This window comes from Candoia aspera, chromosome 5, assembly GCF_035149785.1.
Source record: "Candoia aspera isolate rCanAsp1 chromosome 5, rCanAsp1.hap2, whole genome shotgun sequence".
Classification (NCBI taxonomy): Eukaryota; Metazoa; Chordata; class Lepidosauria; order Squamata; family Boidae; genus Candoia; species Candoia aspera.
This window is the reverse complement of record NC_086157.1, coordinates 84,318,078-84,341,424: the sequence shown is the minus strand read 5'-3', so window position 1 is coordinate 84,341,424 and position 23,347 is coordinate 84,318,078. Positions and strand designations below refer to the sequence as shown.

Here is a 23,347-nt window from a genome sequence, read left to right as displayed (position 1 = left end):
TCTGGGGGTCCTCGTAGACTCACAGCTTCTGCTCGAAGAGCAGGTGGCAGCTGTGGCTAGGAGGGCCTTTGCATACCTTCAGGTTGTGCGCCAGCTGCGCCCATTCCTAGACCGAAAGACTTTGTTCACAGTCACTCATGCCCTCGTGACCTCCCGTCTGGACTACTGTAATGCACTCTATATGGGGCTGCCCTTGAAGAGCATTCGGAAGCTTCAGCTGGTGCAGAATGCAGCTGCACGGATAGTAAATGGTGTTGGGTACTCGACACATGTAACACCACTGCTACTGGAGCTGCATTGGTTGCCAGTGTGCTTCTGGGTGCAATTCAAGGTGCTGGTTGTCACCTTTAAAGGCCTTCATGGCTTGGGGCCGGGTTACCTAAGGGACCGCCTTCTCCCAGTTGTTTCTGCCCATCCAATTCGATGTAATAGGTTGGGTATGCTGCGGGTCCCGTCAGCCAGGGAGTGTTGGTTGGCGGGAACTAGAAGGCGTGCCTTCTCTTCCATAGCACCTGCTCTCTGGAACATCCTCCCTCCAGAAATTAGGATGTCCCTGACCCTGCTGGCCTTTCATAAGGCCGTGAAGACCTGGCTTTGTGCCCGGGCCTGGGGCCTCAAACATGTGGATGGTCCCGTCTCTTGGCTGTATTAACATTCATGCATTGCTCGCTTGGTAGCCATGTATATTTATTCTGTATTTATTTTATATTTTATCTGTTTTAATTGTAATTGTTTTAATTGTTTTATGGTTTTATTGTTGTAAGCCACCCAGAGTCACTCGCTGAGATGGGCGGCTATAGAAATCAAATAAATAAATAAATAAAATAAAATTAAGGTTTAATTTAGCATATTATTGAACCAAGTTTTTTTCTTTTTTTAAATCTATACATTTTTTTCAACCTAGCATTTATCTCTATTAACAGTCCAAGGATTGTCTGATAGCAGTTCTTATTTTATTTATACATCACCACCACCACCCCAAAAGGGGGGAAGCATTCACCAAAGAAATAAAATAGTGGCAGAGCAATACATTTACATTCAATTAAAATCTGCCCCAAGTTAGTGAAATTGACTTTTAAAATCTTTTTATCTTGCACTCTGAAATCCAGTTACGAATAGCCTTTCCTACATTTCTCCATTCAGCAATAATTAAGGACAATGGGATCAATCCAATAATAATTAAGATCCATACACTTCATTGAAAACACTAAAAGAAACTTTGCAACCATGTCTGTGCCATCCCTGTCGCAACACTGTTCAGATTTATCTCCCATGACCATTGTACTGGATCCAGTTTTTAAAGCAATGACCTGAAAGAAATAAAGCATCAACTGTTCAAATCCTTGGCAAAAGTTGCATATCATGATCAAAAGAAGGAAAAGGAGGAAATTTGGTAAAAAGAAACTTTATTATAACTGAATCCCAATATGTGTTGAGGGATATATCTTTTGTCAGAGTACTGAAATATAAATCATTAACATACAATACATTAAACATACTGTATTACAGGGATGAATAGAACATAGGTACAATATATATTAAATAATTTAAACCAGCGAGAATTATGTACAAAGAAAATACAGAAAGGGATATGGGAATAGGGTACCCCACAGCTTAAAAAAGAAATAATGTAAATCATTTAAGGGTAAATACACAAGACAACATTAAATGAATGATAAACAAATTGATACAGTCTAGCAAAGTGAAATATACTAATCTATGTTGCACACAAATTCATAATTACAGAGTAAGTGCTGTATGATTCTTGCCCTGAAAGAAAAATTAATAAGGGAATGCAACCCCCAAAAATTAAGCCTAAATTTAAAAATGCAAGAAGTGAAAAAAAAAAAAAGAATATGGAATGAAAACAGTTCCAAATTTCACAAATAAGCAACTGACAAAACACTGAGAATGAGAAGGCATCATGAACTGGCAAGGATTAGTGTATTTAAAATGAGAACACAAAGCCAATTACAGACAGACTTTAAAAAAACATAAAAACCGCACATTCTGCATAGTTAACTAAATCACAGAATACTAAAACTGAAAAAAAAAACCTACAAAAATATTGGGAAGAAAAAAGACTAAACATAAATAAAAGGTGAAGGGAGTGCAAAAGAAAATGTAATGTGGCCTAACAATTGCAAAATTATACAGAAAAGAAATCAGCAATTATATTGAAAATGTGACAACATCACAAACTGGAGACTGGCCAGTGACAAAACACGCATCCTGATGAGAGAATATGAACTCCTACATTTGTCTATAAAGTCACAGTGAAAGCAGAAAAGGGCAGCACTGTGTCACAACAGAAGCTTTGTTATTTTAACACTATTGTGATTAGCAAGTGATGCCTATGCTGTTTGCCTTTAAAATGCTCTAATGTTCCGGTTGTTTTTCTATTGAAACAAACTAACATGGCTATTCCCCTGGAAATTATTTTAATGTTATATAGCTTTGGCATAAAAGCACATGCTGGGATAAAGTATCAGGATAAATGAAGCCTGCTGTGAATCATTGTATTGAAATTTGGTAGCAGAAGAAAACATCCTTTGGTTGGTTATATAACATTCATGTCTTAACTCTTATTTCAAGAAATACTTGTAAGTAAAGCTGAAAATATTTTCCACAATGAATATTTAAAATACCAAACATATCACCATGAACTTTGCAGATGCATTTTGCTAAAGATAAATGCAGCACAGCTTCCATTTCATCAGTTTGACTTACTGGATGAATCAATTGAGATCATAAAGGTTTTCATTTACTGAGTTTCTCAATCATTTGGTAACTCCACTTTGAATGGGCAATTAGTATTATTTTTGCAAGATGCTGCATTTTAATATTTCTCAATTTAATAAGAGAACTAATTTTGAGTGAATCAAAAAATAGATCAGAGCCTGTAGAATAGTTCAATAATATATAGTAAAATAATCAGAATTTATTTCAATGAATTTCGATCAAAGATACCAAATAGTTGGCTACTGGCCCTTGAAACAACCAATGGAATGACCTGTGTACAATTTCCAGTGCTCACAATAGTATGCATCATGTTTTGATTATTGACTGCATGTTATTTATTCATCACCTTGCTGGAGGAGTAATTTATAGGATATGTTTTTGATGGCTTTCAAATCCTATTTTAAGGGGAAAACTACTAGTTGTAAACAAGCAAACTGAACAGTCTTAATTGGCTGTTTAATACCTATTTAGCCTCAAGCAGTGGGGGGGGTGTGCGGGTGAAAGCTGGATGTTTATTGTATGATTCATTTTTGTGTGGTTGTCTGGTAGGGATAGGTTGGGTGCTAGGGGGTTTGGATATATGGACAAGTGGGCCTGGGACAGGAGAATCCAGAGGAGAACCACCCTGGAGGGATACATGAGGGCAGGAGGAATTATTGGTACACTGATGGGCAGGAGTAGATATGGTAGGAAACCTGAGGGCAGCCTGCACTCAGAGATGCCAGCAATGTTCTTGGAAAGTGATCCTGACATCTTGCACTCAATATTTACCCTCGGGACTAGTTCAATTGATCCTTGGTGGCCCTGGGCTCCAGCTGCTGGTTCTGAACACAAAGTCGATGTGTAATAAATCTGGCCATGATCTAATTATGGATGAGGGTGCCGACCTGGTGTGCGTAACTGAGATCTGAGGGGTCCTGGGGAAGATTCACCTTTTCAAAAAAACCCACCTGGGTTTCAGGTTTTGCATCAGCAAAGTCCCCAGGGGAGGGAGGGTGGGGTGGCTATCTCATCTTGTTTCATTTCAGAAGTGCAGAAAATAGAAAGGGGGAAAATATTAATTAAAAGTTCAAAAGTTGAAAACATTTAATAAAAATATAAAATATATATAACTCTAGCCCAATGCCGGGCCACATTGATGGCAGAGGTGTTTCCGACCAGTAAGTCACTCTGTGTGCATGTCGGTCCCAAAGGGCACTGTAAAAGATGGGTAGGTAAAGGTAAAGGTTTCCCTTGACGTAAAGTCCAGTCGTGTCCGACTCTAGGGGGCGGTGCTCATCTCCGTTTCTAAGCCGAAGAGCCGGCATTGTCCGTAGACACTTCCGAGTCATGTGGCCGGCATGACGACACGGAACGCCGTTACCTTCCCGCCGAAGCGGTACCTATTGATCTACTCACATTTGCATGTTTTCGAACTGCTAGGTGAGCAGGAGCTGGGACTAGCAACGGGAGCTCACCCCGCCGCGCGGTTTCGAACCGCCGACCTTTGTTTGAATATTGCCACATTCACAGAAAATATCCTTGCCCTCAGGGAGAAACACCCATTTTTCCATATAATCTTTAGTTCTGGCCAAACCAGTGCACAGTCCGCTTAAACATCTCCAAGCCATCCACTCCTCTTCCAAACCATCTCCGAACCTCCAGGCAACTGCTCAAGCGGTTCTATCCAATTATGAAGATGATTTACTTGAAATTTCCATCTTTTTAATCATTCTGTTTGAGGTGTAGTATTGAGGGGTGGCTATTATCATCTGTGAGTTGTTGAGGGCTCCACAGATACCCAGGGGTGAGAGCTTAAGTTGGCCTTTGAGAACAGTTGGGATTGCTGCTGGTGTACCACCCTCCTTGACCAAGAGACCCTTCAGATGGTCACCCTTCATGATTTACTTGAAATTTCCATCTTTTTAATCATTCTGTTTGAATGATGGAGTATTGTGAGGCACTCTACATGGGGCCGCCTTTGAAGACCATCTGGAAGCTACAGTCGGTACAAAATGCAGTGGCATAAGCAGTACGGGATGCTCCATGGTATGCCTTTTTGTCACCACTACTAAGCAAGCTACACTGGTTGCCAGTAGGCTTCTGGGTACAATTCAAGGAACTGGTTGCCACCTATAAAGCCCTAAATGGCATAATATCTCATTATCTGAGGACTACCTATCTCCAATTGTTTCTGGCCACCTGGTACGTTAGGGCAGAGTGGGTACACTCCAGGTCCCTTCAATTAAAGGCTGCCATCTTGTAGGACCAAGGAAGTGTGCCTTCTTGTCATGGCCTCTGCTCTCTGGAACTGCATCCCCCCTCCAGAGATATGGATGGTGCCCACTCTCTTGGGGTTCCAGAAAGCCCTTAAGACTTAGTTCTGTTCCCAGGCCTGGGTTAATGGGGTTGAGATCTATTGGTGGGATCACTGGTGAAGATGATAGAACTTGCGAAGATGGCCAAATTAACTTTTTTGATTAGAGAAAAAAACAATATCTATGTTTATGGTTGACTGAAAACCACTTACAGACTTCTTGCATGAAACTGAACAAAATTCACTTATGATTTGTGGCTCTGATGGATAATTTAAAAAGTGAGTTGTTGTTTTTTGTAATCATAGAATAAGAGTTGATTTTGTAATTGTATTTATATTTGCTGCAGAGGAAATTGGAAGATTCTTCTTTCTATTTCGTTTTATTCTCTTTTTTTTGCCCTTCCTTCCTTCCTTCCTTCCTTCCTTCCTTCCTTCCTTCCACTCCTTATTTGTGTCAGTTTTTATGTTTTTTTGGCTCTCACTTTATTAAAAATGTCAGTTTGTCTTTATTAAATTGCTATTAATTTATATAACTTAGTATTTATCTGCCCTTTCCTAAATGCTTCAGACAACTTCTATTTAGTCCTCTAGGTAACATAGAAATTAAATGAAACAAAAACTAGAAACATAATATAAATTTAAACCATCAAAAGGCCACAATGTACAGCATGTACAGTAGTCCAGCAGACAGTAAGTATAATATAATACGTTGTTTTAGCTGTTTATGGAGTAGCCAAACAAAATTCAAGTAGAATGGTATTCATGTTACTACGTAACAAAATAACATTACATTCTTACATGCTTTCTTCTGAGTCAATCGTGATGCATAATAAACAGGTTCAAATAAAGAAAATCTATGGAGGAAAATACATAACTCACATCTGATGCCGTTTTACAAACTCCACAAACTGATGATCCTTGGCATAAAGTTCTATAATCCTTATTCTGTCCTGAATCTCCTATAAAAGTAGGGGGAAAAATCATAGCAAGTACACAATAATCCTAAATAAAGCACAATAGTTTGAAGTAAGAATGTTCTGTTCCAATTTCAGTGTAAAACAACAAAACAGAAAATACTATATGATGTCCTTTTAAAATGGTTTCATCAAATGTGAATCCCACGTTTTGACCTGAAAAAGTCTACAGAATTAGGATTACCAAATCCTTGGGATACAGCAATGTGAAAAATGAAATAAATAGAAGTTAGTAAGGAATTACATACCTCCTTACTTAATTCTCTGTTATCATAAATGTGTCTGATCTCTTCACTGCTATATTCAGTGGATGTCTCATTGCTTGTGGGACTATATGAAGTTAGCTGTGGATAGCTCCGATAATAGTGGCTGTATCCAGTGGTATCACTCTCATACATTGGGTTGTATTTCACTGCATATTCAATGGATGAAAGGCTGTCTCCTTGCCTAGAAAGAAAACAAACTGAACAAATGTCAGACTCCACTGTTTGTAAAATATTTCCCCAAACTGAGTAGACAATAGCTGTTCTCAGGCATCCAGAAACAGGAATGCATAGTGCTGTCCCTTCAAGCCCAATCTCCACATGTTGACTGGGAAAGTCTGAAGACAAAGTATAGCTGCATTTGGATGAGCAACATTCCCATTCCATAAATAAATTCCCATGGAGAGCTGTAGTTGAATTCACTTGATGACTATTTCTATAGACTTGTCCCATCAGCACTGAAAGACTGGAGGGTGAGGGACAGGGCTTCAGTGCACATTTCCTCAGCCTTTTTAAAACACCACCTGAAAGAAGTTATCTGACATTCTGAGGAATAAAGTGCAGGATAAGCAATATCTGTGCTGGAGAGGGTTCTACAGACTAGAACTCCATAACAAAGCAGAAAATATGTTATGAGTAAAATAGTGCCTCCAATATTGTTGGAGACTTTCAGGCTTTTCCAGCAGTTATGAACAAAGATGAACTCTTACTGGAGATCCATAAAGCTGCCCAACAGTAAGACTTACATAGGTCTTCTCCTTCATTTATGAATCCTCTACTTATCAACCAACTTATCTTTAGGCTTTTATTAATATGTAATTTTATCTAGAGGAACAGTGAAATCCAATTTTAAAAAGCCACTGGTCTGGGAATTTATGCAGTATATGGCTGTGCTCCATGCACTGTACTATATGCTTGCCTGTCCTCTCTTCAGCACTAGTGAATGAATTACATGCAATAACCTCCAACTGATACTTACATGAAGGAGTCCTCAATTTCACTTTTTGTGTTCTGATCTCGAAGAGTTCTGGCCAGGAAGAAAGTTACAGTAGAGGCTACAAGAAGGAAGACAGCTACTAAAGCTATTGCAATTCCCACAACAAGGGGCTCTGAGACATACTCTTCACAGCGCTCTCCTCTATACCACCAGTTATCACCTACACGGCATCTATCAGTCATCCATGCCAACAGGAAAGTGAAAAAGAAAAACAGTTATGAATTAGTTATTCTACTGTCATCTGAAATGACAGAACAACAAATGCTACTCTTAGCTAATGCAAGATAACAACTGATCAGCTGCATATATATTATGCAATTGGTCATAACTAAATTATATGAGAGCCAGTTTGGTGGTTCTCAAATTGGTGGTAGTGGTTAAGGCGTCAGGCTAGAAACTGGGAGACTATGAGTGCTAGTCCCGCCTTAGGCACAAAGCCAGACGGGTGACCTTGGCCCAGTCACCAAAAAACTTTGCCAAGAAAACTTCAGGGACTAGTCCAGGCAGTCTCCAAGAGTCAAACTGACTCCAAAACACTAAAACAATAATAATAATAATAATAATAATAATAATAATAATAATAATAATAATAATAGGCATGAAAGGATCTAACACCATGCATGAAAGGCATTGCTAAATACAGCCCAAAATATATGGAATTCCACTGTTCTGTATAATTGAATGTAATATTTCAGGAACTATGGTAATTTACATTACATTACATTACATTACATTACATTACATTACATTACATTACATTACCTCACCTCACCTCACCTCACCTCACCTCCAGGACCTCAATGCAGCATACATGCACTCCCTTTTCCATTTTTTCCACACAGCAACAACCTTGTGAGGTAGGTTGAGCTGAGAATAAGTAGCTCAAAGTCATAATGAAAAATTCCAGGACTCAGATGGAACTTGAGTGTAGGATTTCCCTGGTCCTAGTCCAAAACCATAACCATTGTGCTACCTCTTATTTTGCTTGTACACAAACACAGATATGAATGTGTCAATAATATAATGGCTGTGACTTCATGCATTTGCAAGCCAATTAGACAACTATTCACTCACCTACATATTGCTCCTTGGCCTGGGATTATATCACATTTGCCATCATTCTGACAAAAATTAGTTTGCAGAAGACAAATGCTATTACATGGCATTCCATCAACACTTAGATAACCAGGATAACAAACACACTCAGCCTCTCCACTCCACTGGTTCACCAAGCATTCAGAAAACTCATTGCATGCCTGGAACTTGCAAGGGTCAGCCTGGACTCCTGAAAAGGATGAGAAAAAATGAATGCATAGGGAATAGCAGAAGAGTGTGCAACCTTCCCTATAAAAATGATTTTTTTAAAATAAAGATATATACTCCATACATACATACAGTATATTTATGTTACACTGTTCTATTTTGGAGTAAACAACTTGATGCAAAGTGAGAATGGAATTAAGAAATTTATTATTTTTAAATTAAAAATCAATGTTTAAAAATATAGTTAACTCAAGGGAACTAGCACATTAAAAGCTTGTTTGCTATGGGGGACATGAGAACAAACTTGCTGTGTGAGGCATAGGCCCATTCAGCCAGCCTTCCGTCTCCTATGGGGGACCATCAGATGCATCTAGGAAGCCCACAAAGCAGTCACCTTTGTGACTGAATCTACCATGCACCAAGTATATAGAAGTGGACTCTCCTGTCCTTGATGCAGCACCCAGTAATCAAAGTTATTTGCCCTTGTTAAATGTTTCCTCACAAAAGGGACCAAGGAAACTCATACCATGTCTTAACTAGAACCAATATAAAGTAACATTGCTACCCTAGTTCTGTATATCAAGCCATTATTTATTCTTGTTAAACAGAACAGTTTAAAATTTGGACAACAGCATTTATCTGTTGTGATGATCTTACTTTCTATCATGGGAAGTCTGAAGCCTATGAAAAATTTGAAATAAAAATTGTGACTGGGGAAATTCCATGTTAAATCCCAAGTTATTTGTGAATTTATTAAATAATTGTTGTTTAAGATTAACTACAGTATGCTGAATTATAAGAAGAATCTTGAATGCAGGAAACACTACGTAAATGGGGATATCATTATCATAGAAACTAATTGGCCTAATTCTCACTGAGAAAGTAAACATGTGCTTGGGCATACTGAATTGCAGTTGAAGATAAAAGAGGCCCTGCAACAGAGAAATGTCTGGGGAAAAAAAACTAAATTAGAATAATGCCCCAATGTCCATTTATGGAGAGATAATTGGATTCAGATAGAGTGAGATGGGAAGGGATTTGATAGCATTCAGTTGTCTGAATCCTGTTTGTTGTCCTTGCAGTCTTAAATAGTATAGGCTGTTTGGCAAGTCTTCTGCCTCACTGAAAATAAGGCCTTAGTCTCTCAGCTAATGGAACAAACAAAAATTCTTATAATACCTGATTCTACATCAAGAGAGTACTTATCAATAGCCAAGTTCATAGTTTCGTAGGCAGTGTTGCAAAAGTCTTCCAGAATCATGTACACAGAATTAGTGACATTGCGAGGCACAGGCCGTGCAAATTTCATTCGGCTGTTAACCACAATACTACCATTCCTGAAGTTCAGAATTTCCAGATTCTGGAAGCCAGTTAGATTTGATTGCAAATAAGGAACCAGCTATAATGCAAGAAAAACAATAAATAAATGAAATTATTGCATATAATCCATATATCTACCCATCCATTCTGTGTTAACCCATTGCCCTAAGCTATAATGGAACTTATTGGGTTTGGCTTAGCATGATGTATGATCTTAGTTTATACTAATTGTATTTTATAAATTATTTTATGATTTATTTTATGATTTTATGATTTAGATGTGAAATAGGCTACTTTGACTTGTTCAACAAACCAGCAAACCATGGCTTAATACAATGTGATGATTGATCCATGAGATCTACAGGATAACATGTGTGTGCATATTCTTGGTTATTTGTCATTTTAAAATAATAAGTCTCAATAACTGTTCCATACATATAAAAAGCCATTTTAACCTTAAAGAGTAAATGTATATTTGTGTATATGCATTAATTTTTATTAGTGCCAGGTTTAGGGACAAATAAAAGGTACTTCTGCATTATCACTAAACAAGACAGATTACATATAAGAAAACCAAGGTAATAAATTAGTATGTGTGCCAGGATATTCTAGGATGGGGCAGTGACCACACAGGGAACAAAATATCATAATTTTTGTCTTATCTGAATTTATTTTATTGTAAAAGACCAAATAGGAAACTTAAATGCCTTTGTATCTGCAAAAAAAAGTAAAGTTTAACCATATAAGGCTACAGCATACATTAAAGCAATAAAAAATAAACACACTGTGCTATGCATGTTTATACATTCTGTAACCCGCCCCCCAGTGCTAATATCTGCTTCTATGGGACAGATCCAATTATCTTTGTTGAATAAACTTTTCCTTTTACCTATTGACCTTCTCTACCAATTGGGGGTACAGAATTGTTATTACACAATACACATGATGGGCAATGTATGTTGATAGTAAACAATAAAGTACATTGGACATATTAATCACTATGTCTTCCAAAGCTTGATATTTTAAATCCTAAGTTAGCCAATTCAACAATTAAAGACAGGAATATGTTTTGTAACAATTTCAGTTAATGGTTGTTCATTGAATAGCTATAGACAAAACATAATATTAACTTGGACATGAAGAAGGTAAATCTGATTGTTTGCAATTTTTCCTTTTACTTGATAACTCTTCATCTATGAATTAAAGAACTGAAATGAGCATAGCAGGTTAAATGCAAATTAGCCACAGCACATAATTATGTTAAATGTTACTGTCTTACAAACTGTCCTACAAAAACAGGATCATGCTATGCCCCTCTGTTGGTAACACATGCTAAAATAATAGCAACTGGGGAAAAAAATAAAATATTTCTTACCAGTTCTAAAAATCTTTGCTCCAGGGCTTTATATTCAGGGGAATTTTTGTTAAACAAATCCTCCGAAAAAATCATGTTAGTAACTCGAAGGCTAAAGAATACAACTAAAGCACGTGCAGGGATAGTCACATTGTTGGGATTATGATGAATAATCCCCGATACCCCAACCACTTCAGTAGAATGGGCATGGGTTGGTAGCTCTACATGACTGTCAATCATACTTCCTTCTTCCTGGTTCATTTCATGGGAATAGTATGTCGTGCCTTCATAGTCTTGAACTGTAACTTTGAGTTCTTTTGTGACCAGATCTTTTTCCAATTCAGGGAAGATAACTGTAGATTGAAGGATAGCTGTCTGTGTGATAGGCATGTCAGAGAAAGAACTGGCTGAATATTCTGTTATAGTTGTATCACTGTCAAAGCCACTATGTGGAAAATTAACAGTGTGGGTGGCACGGAATTTTCCAAGGAAATCATTGGGATCAGTTGACACTTCTTTTAAATAAGTAACTGTTGTTGAATCTTCCAAACTAGATGATGCTACTAGATCTGTGATTTCATCTGCAGAATGATAAATAACAGCAGTAGATGGAGTAATAACAGGTTTATGAGCAACTGATCCAAAGGCTTCTTGTACTGTGGAATCAGGAATATATTTTTCCCTCATAAAGTTACTTATCACTGGGCTTTCTGCAGTAGAATATGCTGGTAAAAATAATCCTCCAGTTCTTGGAGCACTACTTTGGGTTTTTTTTATTGTAATGGCCATATGTGGTTGATTTGTTGATGACTGGTGTGTTAATATTTGGTCATAGATTTCTGTTATTTCAGAAATGATTTCATTATCTTCACTGGAATTCTCCAGTTGTGTTATGCTATACATTTCAGTAGATGTCACAACTCTTTCATCTGAGGTGTCTTCTGTGTCAAGGGGTGACTGGGACATGGTTGCATTTAGTATATCCTGAGTTATATAATCCTTTGGAGAATCCAGTATAACAGTTGTTTCCTTATAGTCATGCATATCAGATCCCTCAGTTTTAAACCAGGTCCATAAATTGGTTTGTGGCTGTTGTCCTGAACCAGAACCATAGTAATCAATATTATCTTTTTCATTATATATAGAAGACTGCTGATTTTCCTCTTTTATAAAGCTTGTAGGTAATACTTCCTCGGTGTTAGGCTCTATTGCTAAAACAGAAGCTGATGGTGATGTAAGACTCAGAGAAATCGCAGAATCACTTGGGGGTAGAATTTCTTTTGGCACAATGTGAGGGAGAGCAGTTGAAGGCACAAACAAACCTTCCAACTCTTTCTGATTTTCAAGTCCTTTAAAAAAAAAAGTGCACAGTTAAGAAGTTTTTGTAAATGCAGCTTATTGGATTTTATTTCTTAAAGACCCAAGATTATTATTTGCTGCTCAGCAAATACAGTATTCTCTTTAGGACATATTCACTCTTGCATCAATGACAGAAAGATAGGTAATTCTCCTCTTTGTTCCAAATCTGTAATACTGTTACATTAAAACCAAACTAATGGGATAATCTATACAAGAATTTAAAAAGTGTATATCCCTTTCATTTAAAACATGCTTCTAATTTGATTTTGAAAATAAAAAATAAAATATACATATATATCAATCAGTAATTCTAAAAGCAGCAATCATTAACAAAGCATTGACATAACATAGACCGTGGAGTGCAATACAAAAACATTGAAATTACAATAATAAAAGAGCAAAAGTAAAAATATATGCCTAAAGAATGGCAAATCAAATTAATGGTAAATCATTAATTTTAATATAGCTAAGAAACAAACTGGCAACTGATGCAACCTATGGGTTTATGGAACAATTAAGAGGAAATACTACATTTCTGCACAAGAATAAGACTGCTATTATAAATGTGGCTCCTCTGTTAATGAAATTAAAATAATATTTTCCACCATGGTGCCAACATCCAACAATGGCTGTCTGATTGTGAAAGGCTGTCATTTGAGTTAACTCTTGAGGAGAAATTTTGAAGTAGCCAATCAAGAGCTCTGGCAAAAATGCTCAGTCTGTAAACACGTCTGAAAATATATTATCCTAAGACTTATAATTTGTAATTATAATATAAGACTTATAATTTCTAGAAACAAGTCAAAATAACTTACCATCTTCTAACAAAGACAAATTAGAAAGGCTTTCCAAGTCCACATGGTAATCAGTTTCAAAGAATTGTGGTGTGCCAGAATGTATTTTCTGTTTTTCATCTGTAAAAAGCAAATCTTCTGGGGAAATGCTGATATCAGTTTTTGAATGGAGAGTAATTTTTGATAGTGAATTGAAGATACTTTCAGGGTTCAGAAAGCCATCTGGTCTTAACCACACATTATTGTCACTATCAAAGATGAAATCTGGACCAGGCAAGTCAAACGGCAAGATGTTGCCTGGGGTTGACTCATCAGCAGAAGGCCACTCAGATACTATGGCATGATCCTAAAATATAGGTGCATAATGGTTACAAACAGTGATAATGGTAATGCCTCGAATTACCTTATAGCTCACTCCCATATCACATCATTTGTACAACTTACAACAAACCTATGTGCAAATGAGAACATTAAATATGTCATAGGTTGTAATAGGTTAAATATGTTGCCATCAGAGGCATCTGTAGGGGTAGTGGGTGGGGGGGAAAATGACAAAAGCAGTGCCATACTAATGTGTCAGTCCTACAAGGTAGACCAGACTAAGAAACCAGTGCCATATAGATCAGGACTACTTTTATTGTAACAGCAATAGTAACAGAATCTTGCAAGTCTGAATGTGCTTGTCTTTCCCTCACTTTATCTTTGTTTGAACTAGGGAGGGCTTGTCTGAGATGTTTTCTCAAATTAGTTTCTTGCCTGGGCTCAAGGCCTGCTTATCTGACTATTGCCTTAGTAGCGGCTGTTCCTCCTGTCCTTCAAGGCCATTCTCTATTCCCTGAATCCTGCATAACCCACTGGTTGTAGCAATGAAGTGACAGTTAATAATTATAAGAATGCTTCCAAGTTGCAGTTCTGATTAGAGCCCCAAATCCTTGGGTTTTCATAGGTGGAGCAAGGGGTGGTCAAGTGATATTATATGTATCTTGATGTCACTGTGCAAATGATGTGAATTACTGTAGCTACTTGGGTCATTTTGCCTCATTTGTGTGATGATGTCATGACCCATGCAACGTCATTTTGATGTTATTCTGGGCTCCACCATATGCTTACACCCAAATCCTCTAAGCCACCAAAGATATAGGCAAGAAAGCAAACACTTATCCCATGATTGACAGGTCTACTACATTTACTTTGCTCCAATTTCTATACTGCTTACTCACATCTGGATTGATAAGAAAGGTGATTTCCTACAAACAGGGGTCTAATAAATTTTAGTGGATGAAGAAAAAACATGCTTTGTTTCTTTATTGATTCTTGTTACATTGCTATCTTCATAGCTTCTCTGCTTTGCTACACTACTTCCAGCTCAGTTTTTAACACCTTCCTGCAGCTTGTGTTACTTTGGGGAGAAACTACATGTTGAATACATCAATTAAAAAAAACACAAAAGAAACAAAACAGCCTCCTCAGGGGCTACTTTTGTACATAAATGCAATGTCAGGAGAGACTAATCTGGACAGAGAAGGCTTCTTTATGCATAATTGCATTAAGACATATTATTAGGTTCCTACTCCCATAAAGCAGACAAAAGATCTGCTTTTATGTTAAATTTAAATCCTTCTCACATGTTCAGTGATTAGGCCATCAATAATAAGTTTTTTACTCAAAAATACAGGAAATATGTAATGTAATATAGGTGAACCTAGAAAAAATGTGCACAATTATATATCAAAATACATAACCACAAAGACTGGGAATAATTACTTTTCAATAGAAATGTTTGGACCATTTGCCTATGGCTGCCAAGAATTACAATTCATTGTTTATTTAAATGCAGAGATGTGCTGCTATGACATGTGATATTATTCAAAGATTCTCAAAACAGCATATTACAGAAATATAATACCTTTGGCATATTTATATTGTTGCACATGCCATTTTTGTATAAAAAAGCTCTACTAATAAGATTAAAAGACCACTCTGAAAAAGCAAAATATTTTCCAAAACTTTTTGGCAGCAAGACAGCAAATTCAGTAATCTAACACTGAATTTGTCTCACATAAATAAGCAAAAGAAATGAACCTAAAAGCTACCATAAATAATTAAAACCTACAGTATATGAAGTATGTACAGATAAAAAGAGCACTCGAGAATCTTTGGAATATTGTTGAGTTTTATCTTATATTGGAACAGTTTGGATGATTGGGTAAATGTGCATAATGCAAAGAGCTGCTAGAACAAATTTTTACAAAACCTTGAGATATGGAATTTGGAAATTATGTGTTGTAATCCAATATCTCTGTTGAAAACCCAGTTGGGGAACATTGTGCTGAAACATGGCAATGCAGGAAAATCAACTTACATCATCAGTAGGCTTAGCAGAAACCCATGATGGGACATCAGTCACAGAAAAGACCACTTCCTTTACTATGAAGAAAAATAATAAAGAAAGCAGCTATGAAGCATGTTGATTTTTAAATTGTTTGCAGTCCTATTTCCTAATCCTAACTCATTAAGGGACCATATGCAACTTAAAACTGTAACACTGCCAGTAACAATTTACAGAGCTAAATCTAGAACAGATGTACATACCTCAATTCTTTCCACAAGGAATACAAAGGGTGTACCGGGTATACTATATCTATGATCAGAGCAAATAGAGGCACCAGATTTTGGATGCACAATTTGTCTTTTTTGTGGACGTTCCCTAGAATTTCCACATGTAATACATCCACCTTAGAACCTATAGAATATACAGTATTTCTTAAGCACAATTTTTGCACATAAACAACTCAGCCCAAACCCAAAAAGGTAACGAAATTCTGGCAGGATAAGCTAAGAACAAAAAGAATAAGTGTAACAATCAAATAAAAAGGATAAGGAAAGTGGTTACAGCATTGTTTGTATGAAACTTTTATGATATTTTCATAGATGATAGAACATATCTTTAATCCATTTGAAGCCTGTAGTAGTATGCCCAATCTACATGGTTTCTAAATATCCACCTAATATCATCTGGAAGAGCAAATATTTATCAATATACTGTATTAATCAGGGCATCTTAGGGACCACCTTTCCCCAATTATTTGTGCCTGTCCTATTTGGGCAGGGAGTTTCTGCTAAGGTCCCCATCTCCCAGTATGGATAGCATGAGAGGGCCTAATGGCAGGCATTCTTTGTAACAGCCCTCCTTCTCTGGAATGGCTTGGACCTGGAATGCAGATGGCTTCCACCCTCAAGGCCTTTGAGGATTTTATATTTTTACAATTCTATAATGTTTTAACTTTGTTTTCTTAGTTACTATTTTAATCACTGTATTCTGATTTTGTACACTGTATTCTGATTTTGTATCCTGTTTTAACACATGAACTCTGTAAGCTACCTGGAGTCTAACTATATTTCAAAGGTACAGCTCATTTTCAGATAAATAAATAACTTATCCAGAATTTTAGGGATATGCTACACTTTGGATAAGCTAAAAAGGTGCTTCAAGGTAGGCATGAATGTGCATACTACTGTATGCAGAAACTGAATCATTTCCTGGGCTCATATAGTGGTTTCTAGGAAAATGCATGTGTGGGTGCACTCAAACCAGTTCTGAAACAGTTTATCACATCTTTGTTAAGGTTTCCCTACTAACAGATTAAGCTACTTTTATACCTAATCATTTGGCCAGGTGAAGGGGTTGCATTTGATTGTCTCCTCTCACGTGCTTCATGCAAAATAGCCTGGGGGGAGGACCTGCCCGGACTTGTTCTTCACTTCTTCCTCTTTCTCTCACTGCCGGCATGTAGCAAGCCAGGTAGCTCTCAATGAGAGCTAAGTCCTTTAAATGTTTTGTTTTTGTTTTTGCTTTCTGTAAATAAATTATTTTTATAGAATGCTTGGTGTGTGACTTTTTTGACCTCTCCTGGGCTAAAGGCTTTCCCAGCATCTGCAACAGGTTATGGGCCCAGTAAACAACGCAGTAAAACCCAGAGAGAAAAGAGAGATCAACTCCACACCTCATGCACAATTTAAAGGCAGGTAGCAAAGACCTGTGAAGATTTTCTTTGGAGCCACCTGGAGATTTTCCAGCAACTGCCGGTCTACAGGACAAAGAAGCTAGCTGAGGTGACTTGCAAAAGAAGGAAGAAGCCATGGCTGCCTCCCAGCCCTCAGCGATGCCTCTGGAGCGCCTATCAGAGACCAACTATTTGAATTGGGCCCTGAAGATGGAAATGTATCTTCGCAGAGAGGATCTTTGGCTGCCAATTGGTGAGCAAACCCCCCAAAATCCCAATGCTGAATGGCTGAGAAAGGATGAGCGGGCTAGAGCCACCATTATCTTGGGAGTTGAGGACAATCAGCTAGTCCACGTGCGAGGCATGCAGTCTGCAAAGCAACTTTGGGACGCTTTGAGAGACTTATATGTAAAGGCAACAGCAGGGAGTAAAGTTACTCTGACGAAAAAGCTGTACAGAGCCTACCTTGCAGAAGGAGAAAGCCTTCCTGAGCACCTGCATTTTATTCAGCAGCTGTATGTTGAGTTGCAGGAGAGAGGAATGGAATTTACACCTCTCACAAAATCCTATATCCTCCTGTCCTCACTGAATGAAACGTGGGACACGCTGATTTGTACCCTGGAGGCTATGCCTGAAGCAGACCTCACCCCATCATATGTTACACAGCGCTTACTCGCTGAATGGGAGAAGAGAGAGGAAAGCTCCCCCCCCATCTCTTCTGGAAAGCTGCAAGACCAGAAAATGAGGGAAAAGAAGGGAAAGGAACCTGAGGCCACAGCACTAGCAAGCCAGCGATGCTTCACTTGTGGTTCAGCTGGACATTTGCAAAGAGACTGTGCCATGAGACCCAAGGGTAGAAAGACAGAGCAGAAGAACACAAGGGCAACACAGAAGAAGGCTCTTCAGACAACCCAGATTGCACAGGTTGCTGAGAAGGGTAATTCTGATGTATGGGTGTTAGATTCTGGGGCCAGTTGTCATTTATGTAATTGTAAAAGCTCTTTTGTGTCACTGTCTAAAACTGAAAGACAAAGTGTATCTTTGGCTGATGGGTCTGTCACCAAAATTATGGGACAAGGTGACTTGTATTTATCCTGCTTAGGAGAAACTGTAAAAGGTGTGTTGTATGTGCCAAATTTACAATCAAACCTTTTATCTGTGGCACAATTGGCTGCAACAGGGTATATCATAACATTTAAGAAAAATGGTTGTGAGATACGTAAAAATGGGAAATTGTGTGCTACTGGTATGTTAAAAGACTCCTTGTACATTGTGCAAAATGCAAGGAAGCCAAGCTGCAAGGCTGCAGTTGGCAACACACCATATCATGACCAATGTGTACACCTGATGCACAGGAGACTTGGTCATGCTAATTACAAGTATATAGCACAAATGCCACAGCTGTGTGCTGACCTAAAGATAAAACCCTGTGCTAAATACTTAGATTGTGTAGTTTGCAAAGAATGCAAAACACTAAAAGCTCCTGTGAGTAAGCACAGTGACAGAGTTACAACTAGACCTTTGGAAATTGTACACTCTGATATTATTGGTCCTTTTGCTCCAAGTCTTGGACAAGCAAGGTATGCAATGACCATCATTGATGATTTCTCAAGATACACATTTATCTACATCTTAAAACATAAAGATGAGGCATTTGAGAAATTTAAAAGTTTTGTGACATGGGCAAATGGAAAATTCCCTAGGCCTGTATCTGCACTCCAATGTGATAGAGGAGGAGAATACCTTTCTCACAAATTCAGAAGGTTCCTAGTGGAAAAAGGGATAGAACAAATTCTTTCTAACCCGTACACCCCTCAGCAAAATGGTGTTGCTGAAAGAAAGGGCAGAACCTTGCAAAATGCGATGGAATGCATGTTAAAAGATTCACGATTATGTTTTAAGTACTGGGGAGAAGCTTTATCGACTGCTTGTTATGTTCAGAACAGGTTGTATAACTCTATGATTCAGGACACTCCATTCCATTTGTTTTATGGTGTGAAACCAAAGGTAAGCCATCTTAGAGTGTTTGGTAGCACTGCATGGGTTCATATCCCAAAACAACAGAGAAGGAAAGGAGGCCCCACAACAAAGAAAGCCATCTTTGTGGCTATGAACAAAGCCAAAGGAGCTACAGGTTCATAATGGGAGAGAAATTAATAATTAGCAAAAGCGCTTCTTTTGCTGAACAAAACTGGGGGAGATTAAATTCTAGCTCTCCAGTTGAACTGACCACCACAAGAGAACAGCAAGGACTTGCTGATGGTGATCTTTTGCCTGATGAGGACATTAAACCAGAAAAGCAAACTGAAGATCTGTCTGATGAGATAGATGCTTCTCAGGAAAGTGATAGGAGTCAAAATTTAAGCCCTGTATTACCTCGCAGATCTCAGAGGAGTAATAAAGGCGTTCCTCCATCACGTTTTCAGGCTGAAACAGTAAAGGCTTTTCACATATTCACAGAACCTGAGTCTTTAGAACAAGTGAATGCTTTACCACCTGAGATTGCACAAAATTGGCATTCTGCCATGCAACAGGAATTAGCATCCTTGAAAGAAAATAAAACATGGAAACTGGTAAATCTACCTCCCAATGAACGCTGTCTGGGTTGTAGGTGGGTTTTCAAACTGAAAAGGGATGCTGATGGCAAAATCCAAAAATATAAAGCAAGGTTGGTTGCAAAAGGGTTCACTCAAACGAAAGATTTAGACTTTGACAAGACTTTTGCACCAGTTACTAAAGGTGAATCAATTAGATTACTGTTAAAAGTTGCTGCACTCAAGGGAATGTCAGTTAACCACTATGACATTCAAACTGCATTTCTTTATGGTGATTTAGACCACAGATTATACATGCAGCAACCCCCTGGCTATGAAAAAGGGGAGAATCTAGTCTGTGAACTGCAGAAGTCAGTCTATGAGTTAAAACAAGCTGCTAGATCCTGGAACCAAAAAGTAGATGAAAAACTGCAGAATTTTGGTTTTGAAAAAGGAAAAGCAGATCCCTGTGTATATATGAAGAAGGACAAACAAGGCTGTATGTATCTGTGCATTTATGTCGATGATTTGCTGCTATTCACATCAACAGAAAAACAAAGGCTTGATTTTGAAGCCTGCATAAAAAGCCATTTCATATTAAAAAGCCTTGGAGTTGTGACCAATTACCTAGGTTTGGAAAAACACAGGAAGAAAAATGGTAACTTTCTGTTAAACCAAAGGGGAGATAATGGTAATGTGAATGGAAAGACATATAAAGTCAGAGAAGATTGGTTTGCATCTTAATCTGTAGTGTAAAAAGGGGAGTGTTAAGGTTTCCCTACTAACAGATTAAGCTACTTTTATACCTAATCATTTGGCCAGGTGAAGGGGTTGCATTTGATTGTCTCCTCTCACGTGCTTCATGCAAAATAGCCTGGGGGGAGGACCTGCCCGGACTTGTTCTTCACTTCTTCCTCTTTCTCTCACTGCCGGCATGTAGCAAGCCAGGTAGCTCTCAATGAGAGCTAAGTCCTTTAAATGTTTTGTTTTTGTTTTTGCTTTCTGTAAATAAATTATTTTTATAGAATGCTTGGTGTGTGACTTTTTTGACCTCTCCTGGGCTAAAGGCTTTCCCAGCATCTGCAACAATCTTGTCAATGCCTCCTTAACTCAAATATGTATTTTACTGGAATTGCACATCTACTATGTGAGTAGTATTTATATGTTAGGAAACATCTGTATTTATCAAGATACTGTATGCATCCTGAATAACTGTCAACATACTGCAGTACACTTCCTAGATGGTGGGATGCAGACAACAGTATGTCAGCATGCAAGATATTGTCAACAGATACTAGCTTGCATAGAATAGCATAAGAGTGGTTAGGGTAAGACTAGGCTTTGATTGCACTTGTGGTATACTGGCCCAAATGTGCCAAAACTGACCAGTACTCATAATACTCTTTACCTTCTCTATCAAACTAAAAGTATTGTGTGAAAACCTTGATTTACCAAAGCTGTGATGGGTGGCAGAGGTCAGTGTCACGGAATATGCCAATCTGATGAGGAACACAGCACATGAAATATTGTGACTTGGAATACAAGAAGAATAAACAGTAATGGACATGAATGGAATGGAATGGAACGGGGGGGGTGTGGGAGAGAGATTACAGTTCTGTAAAACTTAGAGAAAGGAGAAGGATGTAAGAAATTTCAGTAGAAGTAGTCTAATCATGTGGTGAATTAAAGCACCAAAATCCTTGTGTGTTCATCCTGAAGGTGGTTGCTGGATCCCTTTGCCATGTGAGGTTAAGGAGGTGGGGTCGAAAGACATTTCATCTTGGTGACAGTTCTGTTATGGAACACCTTGCACCCTGAGATAAAGGGTGCTCCATCTTGATTTCATTCCACAAAACAATGAAAGTAATCTAACTCCAATGGGTTTCTAGAATAGCTGCTCTTATCATTATTATCTATATCTGATGCTTTATTTTAGTATGTATATTGCCCTGAATTGTGAAAAGCAGAGCCGTATAGAAATGTTGCAATAAATAAGTAAATAAATGTCAGAAAATATGAAGTAATATAATCAAAATAGTTCAGGGTATACACAGAAGTAGAAATCTATAGGTTGGTGACAGTTGCATGACAGTGAATATTGTATAAACATGGAATTGAAGTTTTATTGCTGAATGTTCCAAAAGCAGTATATGAAGGATGGATGTTATGAGGATATGTGGATATGAGGATATATGGAATGTTTATCTAATCATTTAGCACTGTGTAAGACAATTTTAAAGGAAGTAAAGCAGGGATGTGTGACGACCTTTTGGTTGGATAATGGATAAAAATAAAAGGAATGCTTGAGATTACATTACAGGCATGTTGGCTGGTGACTTGAACATGTTTACATTTTTGTGTCCATGCTGTATGCAGTATGCAATGCCATATTGTTGGCTGAGAACTGAATGGTTTGCTACAAATGTTAGGTACATTGTACAAAGCAACAAATAGTATCTGAAAATTAATATAACAAGAGCTAAGGTAGTTGTGTTTGATGATTAAAATTAACAACTACAACTCATACATAAATAGTGGGAAATCAGTGGAATGTAATTTGTTATTTTGAAGATGTTCAGTAAAGATGGAAGGATGGATGGAGACGTTTTAAAATGTGCATATGCTAGTGTAAAGATATTGGGTATTTTGTATCTTTTCAAAACTATGAATGCTTGTCAAAGAAACAAAATAGCCATGTGTAAGAACCTGCTTATGCCCACTTCGTGCATGGTAGTAAGAGTTGGATATGTCAGGACAATTTTAAAAGTTAGTTGACTATAATGGAAGTGAGTTTTGTAAATTTATTTATTTATTTTATTTATTTATCATATTTTTATCACCGCCCATCTCCCTCATACAGGGATCTCTGGGCGGTTCACAATAAAACAGTTTAAAATTCAATAAAATCATAAATAATATCATCATAAATATCAATATCAATCAATAAATATAAAATGTAATGAGATCCAAGTAATGGCAGATCTAATACCACCCAAAGGGGAACAAGACCGGCCTCAGCAGGACTAGGGAGCCAACCAACCCCAAGAATGGCTCTTCCTCTCCCCATTCCAGGCATGGTGACAAAGCCAGGTCTTCAATCGTTTCCTGAAATCCAAAAAAGAGAAGGCTAGCCTCACTTCCAGGGGAAGGGTGTTCCAAAGGGCAGGAGCTGCTGCAGAGAAGGCCTGCCTCCTGGACCCTGCCAGATGGAGTTCTCGTGCAGACGGGGTCCGCAGCACACCCTTTCTGCATGAGCGGGTGGGGCAGGTTGATGTAATGGGGATGCGATGGTTCCTTAGGTAACCTGGACCCATGCCATGTAGGGCTTTAAAGGTGATAACCAACACCTTGAATTGGACCCAGAAGCAAACTGGCACCCAATGCAGCTCGCGCAGCAATGGGGTAACATGTGCTGATCTTGAAGCACCCAAAATCTCCTGTGCAGCT

General features: G+C 38.0%; 1 protein-coding gene across 1 annotated transcript in view; it reads right to left on the bottom strand.

Moving 5' to 3' along the window:
• Positions 1-947: 947 nt before the first annotated feature.
• The window catches only part of IMPG2 (interphotoreceptor matrix proteoglycan 2), a 55,648-nt gene continuing 33,248 nt past the window's right edge, over positions 948-23,347 (bottom strand). The window contains exons 7-15 of the mRNA XM_063304332.1: positions 15,725-15,789; positions 13,384-13,708; positions 11,231-12,558; positions 9,715-9,934; positions 8,347-8,557; positions 7,255-7,443; positions 6,261-6,459; positions 5,918-5,997; positions 948-1,310 (exon numbers count right to left, since the gene is read on the bottom strand). Coding sequence (XP_063160402.1) covers positions 1,298-1,310; positions 5,918-5,997; positions 6,261-6,459; positions 7,255-7,443; positions 8,347-8,557; positions 9,715-9,934; positions 11,231-12,558; positions 13,384-13,708; positions 15,725-15,789 — 2,630 coding nt within the window. The 3' untranslated portion in view covers positions 948-1,297. The remainder of the gene's footprint in view (positions 1,311-5,917; positions 5,998-6,260; positions 6,460-7,254; positions 7,444-8,346; positions 8,558-9,714; positions 9,935-11,230; positions 12,559-13,383; positions 13,709-15,724; positions 15,790-23,347) is intronic.